Below are 20,800 nucleotides of genomic sequence, written 5' to 3'. Positions count from 1 at the left end.
TGGGGCTGTCGCTGGGCAACACGGACTTTCAACTCCCTCCAAAGATTTTCTATGGGGTTGAGATCTGGAGACTGGCTAGGCCACTCCAGGACCTTGAAATGCTTCTTACGAAGCCACTCTTTCGTTGCCCGGGCGGTGTGTTTGGGATCATTGTCATGCTGAAAGACCCAGCCACGTTTCATCTTCAATGCCCTTGCTGATGGAAGGAGGGTTTCACTCAAATTCTCACGATACATGGCCCCATTCATTCTTTCCTTTACACGGATCAGTCGTCCTGGTCCCTTTGCAGAAAAACAGCCCCAAAGAATGATGTTTCCACCCCCATGCTTCACAGTAGGTATGGTGTTCTTTGGATGCAACTCAGCATTCTTTGTCCTCCAAACACGACGAGTTGAGTTTTGACCAAAAAAGTTCTATTTTGGTTTCATCTGACCATATGACATTCTCCCAATCCTCTTCTGGATCATCCAAATGCACTCTAGCAAACTTCAGACGGGCCTGGACATGTACTGGCTTAAGCAGGGGGACACGTCTTGCACTGCAGGATTTGAGTCCCTGGCGGCGTAGTGTGTTACTGATGGTAGGCTTTGTTACTTTGGTCCCAGCTCTCTGCAGGTCATTCACTAGGTCCCCCCGTGTGGTTCTGGGATTTTTGCTCACCGTTCTTGTGATCATTTTGACCCCACGGGGTGAGATCTTGTGTGGAGCCCCAGATCAAGGGGAGATTATCAGTGGTCTTGTATGTCTTCCATTTCCTAATAATTGCTCCCACAGTTGATTTCTTCAAACCAAGCTGCTTACCTATTTCAGATTCAGTCTTCCCAGCCTGTTGCAGGTCTACCATTTTGTTTCTGGTGTCCTTTGACAGCTCTTTGGTCTTGGCCATAGTGGAGTTTGGAGTGTGACTGTTTGAGGTTGTGGACAGGTGTCTTTTATACTGATAACAAGTTCAAACAGGTGCCATTAATACAGGTAACGAGTGGAGGACAGAGGAGCCTCTTAAAGAAGAAGTTACAGGTCTGTGAGAGCCAGAAATCTTGCTTGTTTGTAGGTGACCAAATACTTATTTTCCACCATCATTTGCAAATAAATTCATTAAAAATCCTACAATGTGATTTTCTGGATTTTCTTTTCTCAATTTGTCGGTCATAGTTGACGTGTACCTATGATGAAAATTACAGGCCTCTCTCATCTTTTTAAGTGGGAGAACTTGCACAATTGGTGGCTGACTAAATACTTTTTTTCCCCACTGTATTTTATTTTTTTAGTCATTTAGCAGACACTCTTATCCAGAGTGACTTAGAGTTAATGAGTGCATACATTTTTCATACTGGCCCCCCGTGGGAATCAAACCCACAACCCTGGCGTTGCAAACGCCATGCTCTACCAACTGAGCTACATGGAGGAGAATATTCCGTGCCCACAGCCAAATGGGAGTTGATAACAACGCAAAGACTGTCCGTCAATAACCTACAGAACTTGAAACAAACTAATGCAGTATTAAAGGGCAATTCCACCACGTTTTAACCTCATTGTCCTTATCTTCAACACCATACCAGTGTCTACATATGTGAAAACGCCACATTACTATGTTTTGTAATTTCTACCTGATGACATAATCGAAAGTGACAGTTATCTTCAAACACTATGAGACTGTTTTTTCTTCTTCTTTCAAACCTACCCTGTGATGTCACAGACAAGCATTTTTTAGGACCTGTCTTCTTATCTTTTTAACCACAGATCATAGAAATGCTCTGTTTTCACATATTTAGACACTGGTTTGGTGCTGGAGATCATTCATATGAGGTTGAAAAGTGGCGGAATTGCCCTTTAAGCCACGGAATGTCTTGATCGGCCAGTGAGTCACACCTACAACTTGTTTATTCATCAAAACCCAGCCCTTTCGCGCCACTGCCAGCTATGTGCTCATTATTCTGGCTGTAAAAAAATCCCAAACAAATCCTGACACACCCCCTGACCTATAGCACTACCGCCAGTGCTTAGATTTACCATTGCATTAGGTTAGTTAAAATAGAGCTCCAAAAGTGATCCACTGGTATCTTTCACATATACAAAAGTGCTGTTCGTTTAGCTCCCATTGGCGTCAATCTACATGTGTGAGCGGAGCAGGTTATGTCTATGTGTGCATGTGCGATATGTGAGTGTGTATAGGTATGCATGTAAGTATATTCATCAATGTACATGACTGGGTGTGTAAGGGTGTGTTAGTGTCAGTGGAGTCTGGTGGGCGGAGATAAAGGGGGCTTATTGTAATTAATGGAATGGTGTAATAATGGTTTGATACCATTCCAGTCCAGCCATTTCAATAAGCCTGTCCTACAGTATATCTACAGTATATCTACAGTATGCCCTCCAGCCTCCTCTGGTTTGTGTTCATGTGACTGAGCCAGGTTGTGTTTGTATGGAATCCAGTCTACAGTAGGAATAGCCTGGTTGATCAGATTAAATATTGAATAGAGTTCAGTATATCTCTGGGGTGTCGGACCCACAAAGGGAGGCAGGGTACCACACTGCACCACTCTACCTATAAAACTATGGATATTTACCACTGGTTAGATTACACTGTGCAGCAGAAATAAGAGAGACGTGCATGCACACACGCGCGCGCACACACACACACACACACACATCGGCTGTGAAATCAATAGCAATATGGAAGGGACACCGACACACAGATCACCGAAACACATCCAGACAAACAGAAAAAGACACACTAGACCACACCACACCACACTAGACCACACCACACCGGACCACACCAGACCACACCACACCAGACCACACAAGACCACACCACACCAGACCACACCAGTCCACACCACACCAGACCACACCACACCAGACCACACCACACCAGACCACACCACACCACACCACACCAGACCAGACCACACCAGACCACACCACATCAGACCACACCAGTCCACACCACACCAGACCACACCAGACCACACCACACCAGACCACACAAGACCACACCAGACCACATCACACCAGATCACACCAGATAACACCACACCAGACCACACCACACAACACCAGACCACATCAGACCACACCACACCAGACCACACCACACCAGACAACATGAGACCACACCAGACTACACCACACCAGACACCACCACACCAGACCACACCACACCACACCACACCAGACCACACCAGACCAGACCACACTAAAATGGAATAAACCAGACCACACCACCCCAAACCACACCAGACCACACCACACCAGACCACACCAGTCCATACCACACCAGACCACACCACACCAGACCACACAAGACCACACCAGACCACATCACACCAGACCACACCAGATCACACCACACCAGACCACACCACACAACACCAGACCACATCAGACCACACCACACCAGACCACACCACACCACACCACACCACACCACACCACACCAGACAACACGAGACCACACCAGACTACACCACACCAGACGCCACCACACCAGACCACACCACACCACACCAGACCACACCACATTAGACCACACCGGACCACACCAGACCACACCACACCAGACCACATCAGACCAAACACATCAGTCCACACAACACCAGTCCACACCACACCAGACCACACCAAACCAGACCAGACCAGACCACACCAGACCACACCACACCAGACAACACCACACCACATCAGACCACACCACACCAGACCACACCAGACCACACAACACCAGACCAAGCCACACCACACCACACCCGACCACACCAGACCAGACCAGACCACACCACACCAGACCAAACCACACCACACCACACCCGACCACACCAGACCAGACCACACCACACCAGAGCACACCACACCAGACCACACAACACCACACCAGACATTGACTTATTCACTATATAGGCTGTCCTACTGAGTCCTGACATACAGATTTAGCGTGACGTCTGATGGAAAGAGGAGCACACACACTGCTGCTGTTGAATAATGAAACAGTTCAGGTGGCTGAGGTGCTGTGTGGCTGATGGGTTGCTGTGACATCAGGGATCAACATGATTGATCAGCCACCGATCAGCTGCTCTCATCATGTCTGACAGCTTGACAGCATGGGTCCACCAATATTCACCTCTCTTCCTCTTCCTCTCCTCCTCTCCAGCCAAAATGACCTCAGCGGACCAGCTGGACAGCCAGTGATCCAGATCCAGCTGGAGGAGACCGGAACTATTCACACATACATAACGTGAGTACAACATTAATCTAACTTTGATACAACCTTAACCTAACCTTACCTGGACCAATAAACACATACATAATGTGAGTACAAAATTAATCTAACTTTGATACAACCTTACCCTAACCTAAATTGGACCAATAAACACATTCATAACGTGAGTACAACATTAATCTAACTTTGATACAACCTTACCCTAACCTAACCTGGAACAATAGAGACATACATAACATGAGTACAACATTAATCTAACTTTGATACAACCTAACCCTACCTAACCTGGACCAATAAACACATTCCTGACATGAGTACAACCCAGTTATAACCATAATATTATAATCTTAACCTTAAACCAACGTAACCCTAAACAGACCGATTCACAAATAGCTGACGTGAGTACAATCCAACCTCAACCTTATCGTGACCATATAACAACACAACCCTAAAACCTACACATACTGTATACCTACATTGAGTAAAACCTTACCTTAACCTAATGTGAACCTCTACACCAGGGTTCCCCAACTGGCAACCCGTGGGCCGAATTTGGCCGATGGGTGATTTTATTTGGACCCCCAAGTTTTCTGAGGAAAAATAAATACATTTATTTTACATTTTTTGGGGGGGCATAAAATACTGTAAAAACACCAGCAAATCATCTCCAAGTGATTTTAATTTGAGAAATCTGTTCCAAAGTATTCCCACGCATAATAGAGAGATCTATAAGACCATATCCAAATTTAAGCAAGGTTTGAAATGATTATGTTTTAGTCAGATAATATATCTGTTTGGGCTTCAATTTGCAGTCTACGTTCTGGGCCCCTGACCATCCGCTCAAGAAAGAATTGGCCCGCGGCTGAATCTAGTTGATGATCCCTGCTGTAGACACTTACCTGCAGGGAGTAACATCAAACTTGAACCCTAATGCCCATATACCCTTTACTTGTGGTCTGCATCACCAGCAATACAGAAATGTAACTTGTGAAAAATCTCTGCAGTTCCTTTCAAAGTGTTGCTGTATTGAGATAATAAATAAAACATCCCATTCACTCAGCTTTGCAGCTAACCTAACACTAAATTCTGACACCAGAAAAGAGAACAGTTGAGACAAACATGATGGTGTCACGCACACAGACAAATGGGCTGTGATATGCGACAGGGAGAGACAGTGTGTGTGTGAGAGGGGAGAGAGATGGAATAGAGTAGCAGGTTTCACAGAGTCACTTTGATCACATCTGTCACTATGGGGGAATGCACTGTGCTATTGTTACAGGAAGCACTTGAGCACGGGGCTCAGCAATCTGCTCATATGCAGAATACTGGGGTCTGCTAACTCTCAAACTGTGTGTGTTTGAGAGGGTTACCCAGGCTTAGACACCAAGGACTATGACATTGAGACCCCACCCGTAATATAATATAACATATAACAGTTATACCAGTAATTCCACATCCCTGACAGCTAGATACTTGCCCCCAGTGGTGTTAAGATAATACTGTGTTCCCCACCACAATCAATACTGTATCGAGCTGATGATGCATTGGACATTAGTAAGATATGATGTTACCTGCGAAGAGGCGGTGTTTTACTGCAAGTTATTGTTCAAAGCGTCAATATAAAACACTGGGACTAACCCTTACAATGGGGATATTTAGTATTTAGTATTTACCTTCAGTTTACTAGGGGAGTTGATGAAGAACTAGCCTCGCAAAGCCGCCTGCTCCCGCAAGCTTACATTAAATGCTGCATGAATAGCTTTTAATGTAAGCTTGCGGGATCAGGCAACTTTGCGAGGCTAATGAAGAACACTCTTTTACAGCAAAAAGCTGAGGAAGAGTTGTAGTGGAAGGTAAAGGGTTAAATGATTCAACTGGAAGTTCGAGGGATGATTACTTGGCCATAGTTTAAAGGGTAAGGTTGTACACGTAGTCAGGACATCACCTGGTTAACACCTCTACTGTCATCATAAGTGTCATGGAATCTACAGGTAACTACCTAAATAAAGGAAACACTTGAGGAAATGAGGGATACAAAGTATATTGAAAGCAGGTGCTTCCACACAGGTGTGGTTCCTGAGTTAATTAAACAATCAACATCCCATCATGCTTAGGGTCATGTATAAAAATGCCCAGTTGCCCATTATTTTGGATGCCATGGCTAGAAGAAGAGATCTGTGACATTGAAAGAGGGGTCTCAAAGGAGCATAGGGTATAAAGGCTGTGTTTGTGTGTGTGTAGGGGGGGTCTCAGTCACCAGATATCAACCCAATTGAACACTTATGGGAGATTCTGGAGCGGCTCCTGAGACAGCATTTTCCACCACCATCAAATGATAGAATTTCTAGTGGAAGAATGGTGTCGCATCCCTCCAACAGAGTTTCAGACACTTGTAGAATCTATGTGAAGGTGCATTGAAGCTGTTCTGGCTCGTGGTGGCCCAACAGCCTATTAAGAAGACACTTTGTGTTGGTGTTTCCTATATTTTGGAAGTTATCTGTACAATGACCACTGAGAGTCAGGACCTCGTCATGCATCTCAACAGATCTCATCATAAGTGTGCTCTTATGTTAGTGTAGACTGACCGTATTCTGGTGAAACAACTGCAGAGAAATATATTTATATGGGATTTCTGTATATGTTGTCATATATGTGGCTTTTTCTGTGCATCAGAGCTTCCAGTTTGTTTGTGTCTGCATCGTGTGTGGGCGTATTTATGTACAGAGGCTATGAAAAGAATCATAAATTAACTTTGCTAACTTTGTTTATGCAAACTTATGCTCTGCCTACAATTACTGGACTTTCGATTACTGGACTTTCAATTACTGGACTTTTGATTACTGGACTTTTGATTACTGGACTTTCAATTACTGGACTTTTGATTACTGGACTTTTGATTACTGGACTTTCAATTACTGGACTTTCGATTACTGGAACAGAGAAAAGGTGGGGGAGGGAGAGAAAGAGGGACACAGAGAGGGAGAGAGAAAGATGGAGAGTGAGAGAATGTGATAGAGGATGGAAGAGGTCAGGATTGTCCGGGATAGAAATAGAAAGAGAGAAGGGGTATAGAGAGAGACAGAGAAAATAGCTAGAGAGAGGAACAGAGTGCCTGAATGGAGGGGAGTGAAATCAAAAGAGAGTAAAAAAAGAGAGAAACAGGAACAGAGAGGAGATTGTAAATTCATCCCTCCTGCTGGTCAGTGGATCAATATCTAGCAGGGTGGGCAGAACAGAGCAGAGCAGAACAGGACTGGGCAAGGCAGGGAGAGGCAGAGCAGCCCCCCTATGGAGTGATCAATAACTGGATCACAGTAAACAGGGCTGGGATAGGAGAGGTCTTAGTCATTCTCCTTCCTTTCCTTTCCTTCTCTTATCTCTCTCTCTCTCTCTCTCTCTCTCTCTCTCTCTCTCTCTCTCTCTCTCTCTCTCTCTCTCTCTCTCTCTCTCTCTCTCTCTCTCTCTCTCTCTCTCTCTCTCTCTCTCTCTCTCTCTCTCTCTCTCTCTCTCTCTCTTTGTTCGCTCTCCTCATTACTCTAAAAGCATTAATATCAGGGGTCATTTTTTGACACTATAACCTCAAGCAGGCAGTCTCAAATATAGTGACAGAAAGATAGTAGACAATATACTGTGTTTGCATGTGTTATTAATGTTGATTGTGTGAGTCATTGACTTTATCTCTCTGTCTCTCTGTCTTTGTGTAGGAGCTGTGATTTGGAGATGAATGGGAAGGCGGGAGGTAGAGGACCTGTGAGTTCACCCAACTACAACAGCACCACCATGGTATCAGACCTATGCTCCCCTGAATCCCAGACCCAGTCCCAGCCCTTCACACCCCGGGTCAGTACACACACTCACACACACACACACACACACACACACACACACACACACACACACACACACACACACACACACACACACACACACACACACACACACACACACACACACACACACACACACACACACACACACACACACACACACACACACACACACACACACACACACACACACACCTCACAACACCTCACTAAACCATACACCACGTTCTCTCATCTTCCCTCTCTCCTTCCATCCTGTCCTCTCTTCCCTCTCTCCTTCCCTCCTGTCCTCTCTTCACACTCTCCTTCCCTCCTGTCCTCTCCAGGCGTCCCGTACTCCCAGGAAAGCAGCTACGTTTGGGAAACGTTCTAATTCCATGCGGAGGAACCCTAAAGCAGAGGTGACCAAACAGGGCTGGCTATACAAACAGGTAAATCATCTCTATATACTGCACTGTAAGTAACATGAGGCAGTTTCCCCTTATACCTAGTCAAATACTCCATAATACCCCATAATACCCCATAAATACCCCAAAATACCCCATAAATACCCCATAATACCCCATAAATACCCCATAATACCCCATAAATACCCCATAGCTAGGACCAGATATTGCTCTTCTTCCAATAGTCTCTTCCATTTGTTTTGATCCAGTATGTCTCAGACACTTACTTTGTTTTGGTCCAGTATGTATCAGACACTTACTTTGTTTTGGTCCAGTATGTCTCAGACACTTACTTTCTTTTGATCCAGTATGTCTCAGACACTTACTTTGTTTTGATCCAGTATGTCTCAGACACTTACTTTGTTTTGATCCAATATGTCTCAGATACTTACTTTGTTTTGGTCCAGTATGTCTCAGACACTTCCTTTGTTTTGATCCAGTATGTCTCAGACACTTTGTTTTGATCCAGTATGTCTCAGACACTTACTTTGTTTTGATCCAGTATGTCTCAGACACTTACTTTGTTTTGATCCAGTATGTCTCAGACACTTTGTTTTGATCCAGTATGTCTCAGACACTTACTTTGTTTTGATCCAGTATGTCTCAGACACTTACTTTGTTTTGATCCAGTATGTCTCAGACACTTACTTTGTTTTGATCCAGTATGTCTCAGACACTTACTTTGTTTTGGTCCAGTATGTCGGAGACACTTACTTTGTTTTGGTCCAGTATGTCTCAGACACTTTGTTTTGATCCAGTATGTCTCAGACACTTACTTTGTTTTGATCCAGTATGTCTCAGACACTTTGTTTTGATCCAGTATGTCTCAGACACTTACTTTGTTTTGATCCAGTATGTCTCAGACACTTACTTTGTTTTGATCCAGTATGTCTCAGACACTTACTTTGTTTTGATCCAGTATGTCTCAGACACTTACTTTGTTTTGGTCCAGTATGTCGCAGACACTTACTTTGTTTTGGTCCAGTATGTCTCAGACACTTTGTTTTGATCCAGTATGTCTCAGACACTTACTTTGTTTTGATCCAGTATGTCTCAGACACTTACTTTGTTTTGATCCAGTATGTCTCAGACACTTTGTTTTGATCCAGTATGTCTCAGACACTTACTTTGTTTTGATCCATTATTTCTCAGACACTTACTTTGTTTTGATCCAGTATGTCTCAGACACTTACTTTGTTTTGATCCAGTATGTCTCAGACACTTTGTTTTGATCCAGTATGTCTCAGACACTTACTTTGTTTTGATCCAGTATGTCTCAGACACTTACTTTGTTTTGATCCAGTATGTCTCAGACACTTACTTTGTTTTGATCCAGTATGTCTCAGACACTTACTTTGTTTTGATCCAGTATGTCTCAGACACTTACTTTGTTTTGATCCAGTATGTCGCAGACACTTACTTTGTTTTGATCCAGTATGTCTCAGACACTTACTTTGTTTTGATCCAGTATGTCTCAGACACTTACTTTGTTTTGATCCAGTATGTCTCAGATACTTACTTTGTTTTGATCCAGTATGTCTCAGACACTTACTTTGTTTTGGTCCAGTATGTCGCAGACACTTACTTTGTTTTGGTCCAGTATGTCTCAGACACTTCCTTTGTTTTGATCCAGTATGTCTCAGACACTTTGTTTTGATCCAGTATGTCTCAGACACTTACTTTGTTTTGATCCAGTATGTCTCAGACACTTACTTTGTTTTGATCCAGTATGTCTCAGACACTTTGTTTTGATCCAGTATGTCTCAGACACTTACTTTGTTTTGATCCAGTATGTCTCAGACACTTACTTTGTTTTGATCCAGTATGTCTCAGACACTTACTTTGTTTTGATCCAGTATGTCTCAGACACTTACTTTGTTTTGATCCAGTATGTCTCAGACACTTACTTTGTTTTGGTCCAGTATGTCGCAGACACTTACTTTGTTTTGGTCCAGTATGTCTCAGACACTTTGTTTTGATCCAGTATGTCTCAGACACTTACTTTGTTTTGATCCAGTATGTCTCAGACACTTACTTTGTTTTGATCCAGTATGTCTCAGACACTTTGTTTTGATCCAGTATGTCTCAGACACTTTGTTTTGATCCAGTATGTCTCAGACACTTTGTTTTGATCCAGTATGTCTCAGACACTTACTTTGTTTTGATCCAGTATGTCTCAGACACTTACTTTGTTTTGATCCAGTATGTCTCAGACACTTTGTTTTGATCCAGTATGTCTCAGACACTTACTTTGTTTTGATCCAGTATGTCTCAGACACTTTGTTTTGATCCAGTATGTCTCAGACACTTACTTTGTTTTGATCCAGTATGTCTCAGACACTTACTTTGTTTTGATCCAGTATGTCTCAGACACTTACTTTGTTTTGATCCAGTATGTCTCAGACACTTACTTTGTTTTGATCCAGTATGTCTCAGACACTTACTTTGTTTTGGTCCAGTATGTCGCAGACACTTACTTTGTTTTGGTCCAGTATGTCTCAGACACTTTGTTTTGATCCAGTATGTCTCAGACACTTACTTTGTTTTGATCCAGTATGTCTCAGACACTTACTTTGTTTTGATCCAGTATGTCTCAGACACTTTGTTTTGATCCAGTATGTCTCAGACACTTACTTTGTTTTGATCCATTATTTCTCAGACACTTACTTTGTTTTCATCCAGTATGTCTCAGACACTTACTTTGTTTTGATCCAGTATGTCTCAGACACTTTGTTTTGATCCAGTATGTCTCAGACACTTACTTTGTTTTGATCCAGTATGTCTCAGACACTTACTTTGTTTTGATCCAGTATGTCTCAGACACTTACTTTGTTTTGATCCAGTATGTCTCAGACACTTACTTTGTTTTGATCCAGTATGTCTCAGACACTTACTTTGTTTTGGTCCAGTATGTCGCAGACACTTACTTTGTTTTGGTCCAGTATGTCTCAGACACTTTGTTTTGATCCAGTATGTCTCAGACACTTACTTTGTTTTGATCCAGTATGTCTCAGACACTTTGTTTTGATCCAGTATGTCTCAGACACTTACTTTGTTTTGATCCAGTATGTCTCAGACACTTACTTTGTTTTGATCCAGTATGTCTCAGACACTTACTTTGTTTTGATCCAGTATGTCTCAGACACTTACTTTGTTTTGGTCCAGTATGTCGCAGACACTTACTTTGTTTTGGTCCAGTATGTCTCAGACACTTTGTTTTGATCCAGTATGTCTCAGACACTTACTTTGTTTTGATCCAGTATGTCTCAGACACTTACTTTGTTTTGATCCAGTATGTCTCAGACACTTTGTTTTGATCCAGTATGTCTCAGACACTTACTTTGTTTTGATCCATTATTTCTCAGACACTTACTTTGTTTTGATCCAGTATGTCTCAGACACTTACTTTGTATTGATCCAGTATGTCTCAGACACTTTGTTTTGATCCAGTATGTCTCAGACACTTACTTTGTTTTGATCCAGTATGTCTCAGACACTTACTTTGTTTTGATCCAGTATGTCTCAGACACTTACTTTGTTTTGATCCAGTATGTCTCAGACACTTACTTTGTTTTGATCCAGTATGTCTCAGACACTTACTTTGTTTTGTTTCAGTATGTCGCAGACACTTACTTTGTTTTGATCCAGTATGTCTCAGACACTTACTTTGTTTTGATCCAGTATGTCTCAGACACTTACTTTGTTTTGATCCAGTATGTCTCAGATACTTACTTTGTTTTGATCCAGTATGTCTCAGACACTTACTTTGTTTTGGTCCAGTATGTCGCAGACACTTACTTTGTTTTGGTCCAGTATGTCTCAGACACTTCCTTTGTTTTGATCCAGTATGTCTCAGACACTTTGTTTTGATCCAGTATGTCTCAGACACTTACTTTGTTTTGATCCAGTATGTCTCAGACACTTACTTTGTTTTGATCCAGTATGTCTCAGACACTTTGTTTTGATCCAGTATGTCTCAGACACTTACTTTGTTTTGATCCAGTATGTCTCAGACACTTACTTTGTTTTGATCCAGTATGTCTCAGACACTTACTTTGTTTTGATCCAGTATGTCTCAGACACTTACTTTGTTTTGATCCAGTATGTCTCAGACACTTACTTTGTTTTGGTCCAGTATGTCGCAGACACTTACTTTGTTTTGGTCCAGTATGTCTCAGACACTTTGTTTTGATCCAGTATGTCTCAGACACTTACTTTGTTTTGATCCAGTATGTCTCAGACACTTACTTTGTTTTGATCCAGTATGTCTCAGACACTTTGTTTTGATCCAGTATGTCTCAGACACTTTGTTTTGATCCAGTATGTCTCAGACACTTTGTTTTGATCCAGTATGTCTCAGACACTTACTTTGTTTTGATCCAGTATGTCTCAGACACTTACTTTGTTTTGATCCAGTATTTCTCAGACACTTTGTTTTGATCCAGTATGTCTCAGACACTTACTTTGTTTTGATCCAGTATGTCTCAGACACTTTGTTTTGATCCAGTATGTCTCAGACACTTACTTTGTTTTGATCCAGTATGTCTCAGACACTTACTTTGTTTTGATCCAGTATGTCTCAGACACTTACTTTGTTTTGATCCAGTATGTCTCAGACACTTACTTTGTTTTGATCCAGTATGTCTCAGACACTTACTTTGTTTTGGTCCAGTATGTCGCAGACACTTACTTTGTTTTGGTCCAGTATGTCTCAGACACTTTGTTTTGATCCAGTATGTCTCAGACACTTACTTTGTTTTGATCCAGTATGTCTCAGACACTTACTTTGTTTTGATCCAGTATGTCTCAGACACTTTGTTTTGATCCAGTATGTCTCAGACACTTACTTTGTTTTGATCCAGTATGTCGCAGACACTTACTTTGTTTTGATCCAGTATGTCTCAGACACTTACTTTGTTTTGATCCAGTATGTCTCAGACACTTACTTTGTTTTGATCCAGTATGTCTCAGATACTTACTTTGTTTTGATCCAGTATGTCTCAGACACTTACTTTGTTTTGGTCCAGTATGTCGCAGACACTTACTTTGTTTTGGTCCAGTATGTCTCAGACACTTCCTTTGTTTTGATCCAGTATGTCTCAGACACTTTGTTTTGATCCAGTATGTCTCAGACACTTACTTTGTTTTGATCCAGTATGTCTCAGACACTTACTTTGTTTTGATCCAGTATGTCTCAGACACTTTGTTTTGATCCAGTATGTCTCAGACACTTACTTTGTTTTGATCCAGTATGTCTCAGACACTTACTTTGTTTTGATCCAGTATGTCTCAGACACTTACTTTGTTTTGATCCAGTATGTCTCAGACACTTACTTTGTTTTGATCCAGTATGTCTCAGACACTTACTTTGTTTTGGTCCAGTATGTCGCAGACACTTACTTTGTTTTGGTCCAGTATGTCTCAGACACTTTGTTTTGATCCAGTATGTCTCAGACACTTACTTTGTTTTGATCCAGTATGTCTCAGACACTTACTTTGTTTTGATCCAGTATGTCTCAGACACTTTGTTTTGATCCAGTATGTCTCAGACACTTTGTTTTGATCCAGTATGTCTCAGACACTTTGTTTTGATCCAGTATGTCTCAGACACTTACTTTGTTTTGATCCAGTATGTCTCAGACACTTACTTTGTTTTGATCCAGTATGTCTCAGACACTTTGTTTTGATCCAGTATGTCTCAGACACTTACTTTGTTTTGATCCAGTATGTCTCAGACACTTTGTTTTGATCCAGTATGTCTCAGACACTTACTTTGTTTTGATCCAGTATGTCTCAGACACTTACTTTGTTTTGATCCAGTATGTCTCAGACACTTACTTTGTTTTGATCCAGTATGTCTCAGACACTTACTTTGTTTTGATCCAGTATGTCTCAGACACTTACTTTGTTTTGGTCCAGTATGTCGCAGACACTTACTTTGTTTTGGTCCAGTATGTCTCAGACACTTTGTTTTGATCCAGTATGTCTCAGACACTTACTTTGTTTTTATTCAGTATGTCTCAGACACTTACTTTGTTTTGATCCAGTATGTCTCAGACACTTTGTTTTGATCCAGTATGTCTCAGACACTTACTTTGTTTTGATCCATTATTTCTCAGACAGTTACTTTGTTTTGATCCAGTATGTCTCAGACACTTACTTTGTTTTGATCCAGTATGTCTCAGACACTTTGTTTTGATCCAATATGTCTCAGACACTTACTTTGTTTTGATCCAGTATGTCTCAGACACTTTGTTTTGATCCAGTATGTCTCAGACACTTACTTTGTTTTGATCCTGTATGTCTCAGACACTTACTTTGTTTTGGTCCAGTATGTCGCAGAAACTTACTTTGTTTTGGTCCAGTATGTCTCTTCCATTTGTTTTGGTCCAGTATGTCTCAGACACTTACTTTATTTTGATCTAGTATGTCTCAGACACTTACTTTGTTTTGGTCCAGTATGTATCAGACACTTACTGTGTTTTGATCCAGTATATCTCAGACACTTACTTTGTTTTGATCCAATATGTCTCAGACACTTACTTTGTTTTGATCCAGTATGTCTCAGATACTTACTTTGTTTTGATCCAGTATGTCTCAGACACTTACTTTGTTTTGATCCAGTATGTCTCAGATACTTACTTTGTTTTGGTCCAGTATGTCTCAGACACTTCCTTTGTTTTGATCCAGTATGTCTCAGACACTTTGTTTTGATCCAGTATGTCTCAGACACTTACTTTGTTTTGATCCAGTATGTCTCAGACACTTACTTTGTTTTGATCCAGTATGTCTCAGACACTTTGTTTTGATCCAGTATGTCTCAGACACTTACTTTGTTTTGGTCCAGTATGTCGCAGAAACTTACTTTGTTTTGGTCCAGTATGTCTCAGACACTTACTTTATTTTGATCCAATATGTCTCAGACACTTTGTTTTGGTCCAGTATGTCTCAGTCACTTACTTTATTTTGATCTAGTATGTCTCAGACACTTTGTTTTGGTCCAGTATGTCTCAGACACTTACTTTATTTTGATCCAATATGTCTCAGACACTTTGTTTTGGTCCAGTATGTCGCAGAAACTTACTTTGTTTTGATCCAATATGTCTCAGACACTTTGTTTTGGTCCAGTATGTCTCAGACACTTACTTTATTTTGATCTAGTATGTCTCAGACACTTACTTTGTTTTGATCCAGTATGTCTCAGACACTTACTTTTGTTTTGGACCAGTGTTGTTTTCCCTCTCACGTTGTTTAGGTCTCATATTTCTCTTCCTCTTCTTCACATAGGGCAGTATTTCTCACACTGGTTTAGTCCGATATTAGTCTCCCAAGTGGCTAAATATAATAATGTATGCACTCACTAACTGTAAGTCGCTCTGGATAAGAGCATCTGCTAAATGACGTAAATGTAATTAGTGTTCCAGTCTGAACTCTTGTGTCTTCTCTCTGGAGTTCCATCCATCTCAAAGTGTGTGTTATTCTCTCTCTCTCTCTCTCTCGCTCTCTCTCTGTCTCTGTCTCTGTCTCTCTCTCTCTCTGTGTCTCTGTCTCTCTCTGTCTCCCTGTAGGCCAGTAGTGGAGTGAAACAGTGGAACAAGAGATGGTTCGTCCTCGCTGACCGATGCCTCTTCTACTACAAAGGTAGACTCTCATAGCAATACCTTCTTTCTTTTAGTTCTCTTTTCTTTATTTATTAACAGTCTCTACTCTTCTCCATGCCAAGTCTCTGAGTCTTTGCGGTCTTCATCTGTCATCCTCTGAGCCACAGCCAGGAGAATAAACAATGTGGCATTTGAATATGTCACACGGCTTGACGTGTCTTCAAGGTCGATGTACGAGCTATGTGTGTGTGGGTTTATGTGTGATTCTGTGTACATATGGAAGTGTGTGAGTCATTGTAACTTGTATGTAGAGAAACGTTTTACAAAAGACATGAGTACATTATGAAGTGTGAACAACCACACCGCATATTATAGTCTTTAAAGATGGACAATCAACACTGACAGACACAGACACGTAAACACACACACACACACCCACACGTACACACAGACGCACACACACACACACATACACACACACCCACACACACACACACATACAAACACACACACACACTCTCCTTATACAGCTCAGTCTCTCCCTCTCAGCGGTGAAGGTGACTCACATCAATAGCACACTAGGTGAAGGAATTGTGGGATAGTGGAGTCTGTTGCTCAGACAGACAGACATACACAGACAGATAAACAGGGAGAAGGGTGACTTGCAAGATGAAGAAGATGATAACGATGAAAGTAACATCATTTTGCCTCTTGTCTTATCACACATCAGGGTTCAGTCTGGGAGTAGTTTATGCCCTGCAGGACTACATGCATATCAAAACATATTGGCCAAGTGAGACAAAGTAGGAGCCATACCTACAGTAACGTGTTTGCCACCAGGCCTATTCTTATCAGCACAGAATCCACAGTGTCAAGGTAATTGTTTTTCAAAAGCTTGTGTGAGGCCATACATCCAGATTTAGAGAGAGAAAAGGAGAGAGCAGAAAAAGAGGGAGAGAGAGAGAGAGAGGGAGGGAGGGAGGGAGGGGGAGGGAGGGGGAAAAGGGAGGAGGAGAGAGAGAGAGAAGGAGAGAACAGAAAGCGAGAGAGGAGAGGTCAGAAAGAGAGAGAGAGAGAGAGAGGGGAGAGGTCAGAAAGAGAGAGAGAGAGAGAGAGAGAGAGAGAGAGAGAGAGAGAGAGAGAGAGAGAGAGAGAGAGAGAGAGAGAGAGAGAGAGAGAGAGAGAGACCAAGAAAGGGGAGGTGGTAAGGAGAACTCTGGTGTGCTTTTCCTCTTAGCAACCCCTCAAACCAGGGTTGTGGGTTCGATTCCCACGGGGGGCCAGTATGAAAAATGTATGCACTCACTAACTGTAAGTCGCTCTGGATAAGAGCGTCTGCTAAATGACTAAAATTTTAAAATGTAAGCCCATTTTGTCCTTAAATGTTTTTTAGACCTGCACCATTAAATCTGTCAAAGCCTCATCACAAGTGAGAACATCTGGGGGCAGCTACTTTGATATTTTCTGTTTTGATATTTCTCTTGTTCCTCCATCCCTGTTCAGTTTCACCTAGGGGGCTGTAGTAGTAGTAGAATAGTAGTAGAATTCATCATGAGATATGGTGACATTTCCCTCCCCAGGGACAAAGGTGGTCTGTGCTCAAACAACTGGAGTAAAGGTGCTGTCCAAAATAAATACATATTGAATGATGACTGAGGATTTAGTTTTAGTATGTCTTGGTGCCTCTCTCACGTGTAGTAGTATAATCTGTAATTTATTTATTTAACCTTTATTTAAGCAGGGAGTCATGTGAGCTATGTCGAGACCCTCCCTGCTCACACAGTCATAGAAGGTTGAACTTTGACCCCTTGCATGTGCGTTTAGGAACTCCATGAGAGTGTGGAATGTGTGTACTGTATGTGTGTGTTTGGAGCTCTGCAGCTTTTCGCATCGTCTGTGTTATGAGTGTGTTACCGTAAACATGCCCTAGCAACATGCCCTAGCAACATGCCCTAGCAACGTGACCCCAGGATGTGAGAGACATGTTTAGTGTGTGTGTGTGTGTGTGGTGTGTTGGTGTGTAAGTGTGGGAGAAAGCATGCTTGTGTGCATGTTTTGGTGTGTGTGTGTTTCTATAATTTGCTTTGTACAGTACAGGCTGTACAATGGGCAGCCTCCTTCTTATGCTTCTCTAACAGTTCAGTGGACTTATTGCCCCAACCAATCAGATGATGACATTCTGGTGCCATGATGTTGTGTTGGTTGTGTGTGTGTGTGTGTCTGTGTGTCTGTGTGTGTGTGTTTAGTTACAGTACTGTAGGGCTGGTTCATATCTCTGTCAGAGTCATTATCAATCCATTACTGCTGTTACGGTGCCATCAAAAGCAGCCTGCCCATTAAAACCAAGGACAAGATCTAATCAGCTACTGTAAAAGCATCCGTGTGTGTGTGTGCACATGTGGGTATGTGTGCCTGTGTGCGAGTGTGTGCGAGCGTGTTTGTGTGTGTCTGTGTGTGCACGTGCACACATGAGTGTGTGACACGATTCTTCCCTGTTGACTTAGGGAACTCCCTCTGCTGGTGACTTGCTGAATGTGCAATCCTAAAGGATGGCTGTGATTGGTTAGTTACCTAAAATGTCAATTTCTATGTATAAAATAGGTCATATCATTAAAAGTACCAGAGAGCCCACTCTGGAAATGTGACGTTTGAAGAGTATATTGTTACAAACAATATGTCTAAAAATAAGCTACATCAAAAACGTTTTAAGATATTCATATTTATATTTTTCATGTTGAATAAATGAATGTGAAAATGTGTATTTCAAAATGTAGACATACTCCATATTTTAGGGCACGCTATTAGGAGTATAATGACACCAAGATGTTGTCTGTATAATGTACGGTTCACAGATAATTGGGTCTTACACGAGACATGTATACGTCTACAAAAGGCCTAAAATGACCACTTTTGTCATGTTTTCTCAAAAACATCCTTCCTCCCAATGAAGTTCCTATGTGAGAATTGACAGAACAATATTTTCCGCTGCTGTGGAATCGCCCTAGAATGCCCTGGAGTAAGGTAGTAAACCTGGAATTGCCCCTGTTGTATACCCTACCCCGTACACACAGATGCAAATCTGACCTGAATAAGGACGTCCTCAAAGCAAAGCAGATAAATTAAATGATTCAATAGCTCAGTGTGAAGTCACTGTCATTTTTCCACATTCAGCAATATTCAGAAACTGGCCCCTGAGCCCCACTCGCTTTTCTACATTTCCTATTATTCCCCCCATTACATTACAGTCATTTAGCAGACGCTCTTATCCAGAGCGGCTTACAGTAGTGAGCTGACACATTTTCATATGTACAGTTGAAGTCGGAAGTTTATATACACTTAGGTTGGAGTCATTAAAACTTGTTTTTCAACCACTCCACACATTTCTTGTTAACAAACTATAGTTTTGGCAAGTTGGTTAGGACATCTACTTTGTGCATGACACAAGTAATTTTTCCAACAATTGTTTACAGACAGATTATTTCACTTATAATTCATTGTATCACAGGGTTTCTTTTTTTGGGGGGGTAGATCAGCTTTATATTGCAGATTGTAACTTCCATCAATGTAATTGTCTGCATCACTTCCAATCCCCCATGTTTATATATATATATATATATATATATATATATATATATATATATATATACACACATACATATACACATACATACATACATACATACATACATACATACATACATACACATATATATATCCTTTTTAAAGAAATATATATTCCCCTTTATTACTTTCCAACCCTGCCACCCTTTCCCCATTTACATTTTAGTCATTTAGCAGACGCTCTTATCCAGAGCGACTTACAGTTAGTGCATACATTTTTATACTGGAATCGAACCCACAACCCTGGCGTTGCAAACACCATACTCTACCAACTGAGCTACATCCCTGCCAGCCATTCCCTCCCCTACCCTGGACAACGCTGGGCCAATTGTGCGCCGCCCCATGGGTCTCCCGGTCATGGCCGGCTACGACAGAGCCTGGATACGAACCAGGATCTCTAGTGGCACAGCTAGCACTGCGATGTAGTGCCTTAGACCACTGCGCCACTCGGGAGACTCCATTTGGAGTAAACTAGTGAACAACAACGCCTAGGCCTCTACTTCCAGCCCATACCCACTATCTACATTTTATGGACACAGTCAATTTTACAGTAATTATATTTTATTTGTTTTTTCTCCTGAACTTCTTCTACTCTCAACCTCTCCGATCATTTTCATGATGTCCATCCGGTTTGCTTCTACTGTATATGCCATATCTTTCTAACTGTGCTCCTTCACAAAAGCTCCCAACCTACAACCCATACACTTATTATGGACACAGCGTGCCTACATTATTAGTTATCTTGTTATTGTTTGTTGTTAGTTGTTATTAGTCCCATCCTTCAATTCAATTCAACACCTCCTATCTATCTTTTAACACCATCCATATAGGATTTCTATTTGCCATTATTATTTCAACTGTACTGTGATGTCTTACAAAAGTTCTGAACCTTTCTATTCTCATTGTTTCTACAGATTGTGAATTGAAAATAAACATTTTTGCAAATAGTATTATTATGTTATTGATCGATTGACTATGACTTTTCAGATCACCCAGTAGTGCTATCTGCAGGGTTAGCTCCAGGTAAATATTGCAATCCGTTAGCCATTCCTGGACCTGTGTCCAAAAACAAGTTACAAATGGACA

The 20,800-nt window shown here is 41.6% G+C and overlaps 1 protein-coding gene across 1 annotated transcript in view; it reads left to right on the top strand.

Moving 5' to 3' along the window:
- The window catches only part of LOC121578141 (pleckstrin homology domain-containing family A member 6), a 199,263-nt gene that overhangs the window by 101,018 nt on the left and 77,445 nt on the right, over positions 1–20,800 (top strand). Inside the window, 4 exon segments of the mRNA XM_041892273.2 lie at positions 4,151–4,234; positions 7,924–8,059; positions 8,373–8,477; positions 16,061–16,133. Of these exon segments, the coding sequence (XP_041748207.2) occupies positions 7,940–8,059; positions 8,373–8,477; positions 16,061–16,133 (298 nt within the window). The 5' untranslated portion in view covers positions 4,151–4,234; positions 7,924–7,939.

The sequence above is a fragment of the Coregonus clupeaformis genome, chromosome 12 (genome assembly GCF_020615455.1).
Source record: "Coregonus clupeaformis isolate EN_2021a chromosome 12, ASM2061545v1, whole genome shotgun sequence".
Taxonomy (NCBI): Eukaryota; Metazoa; Chordata; class Actinopteri; order Salmoniformes; family Salmonidae; genus Coregonus; species Coregonus clupeaformis.
The sequence above is the reverse complement of the archived record's forward strand: the minus strand, read 5'-3'. Positions and strand labels throughout refer to the sequence as shown.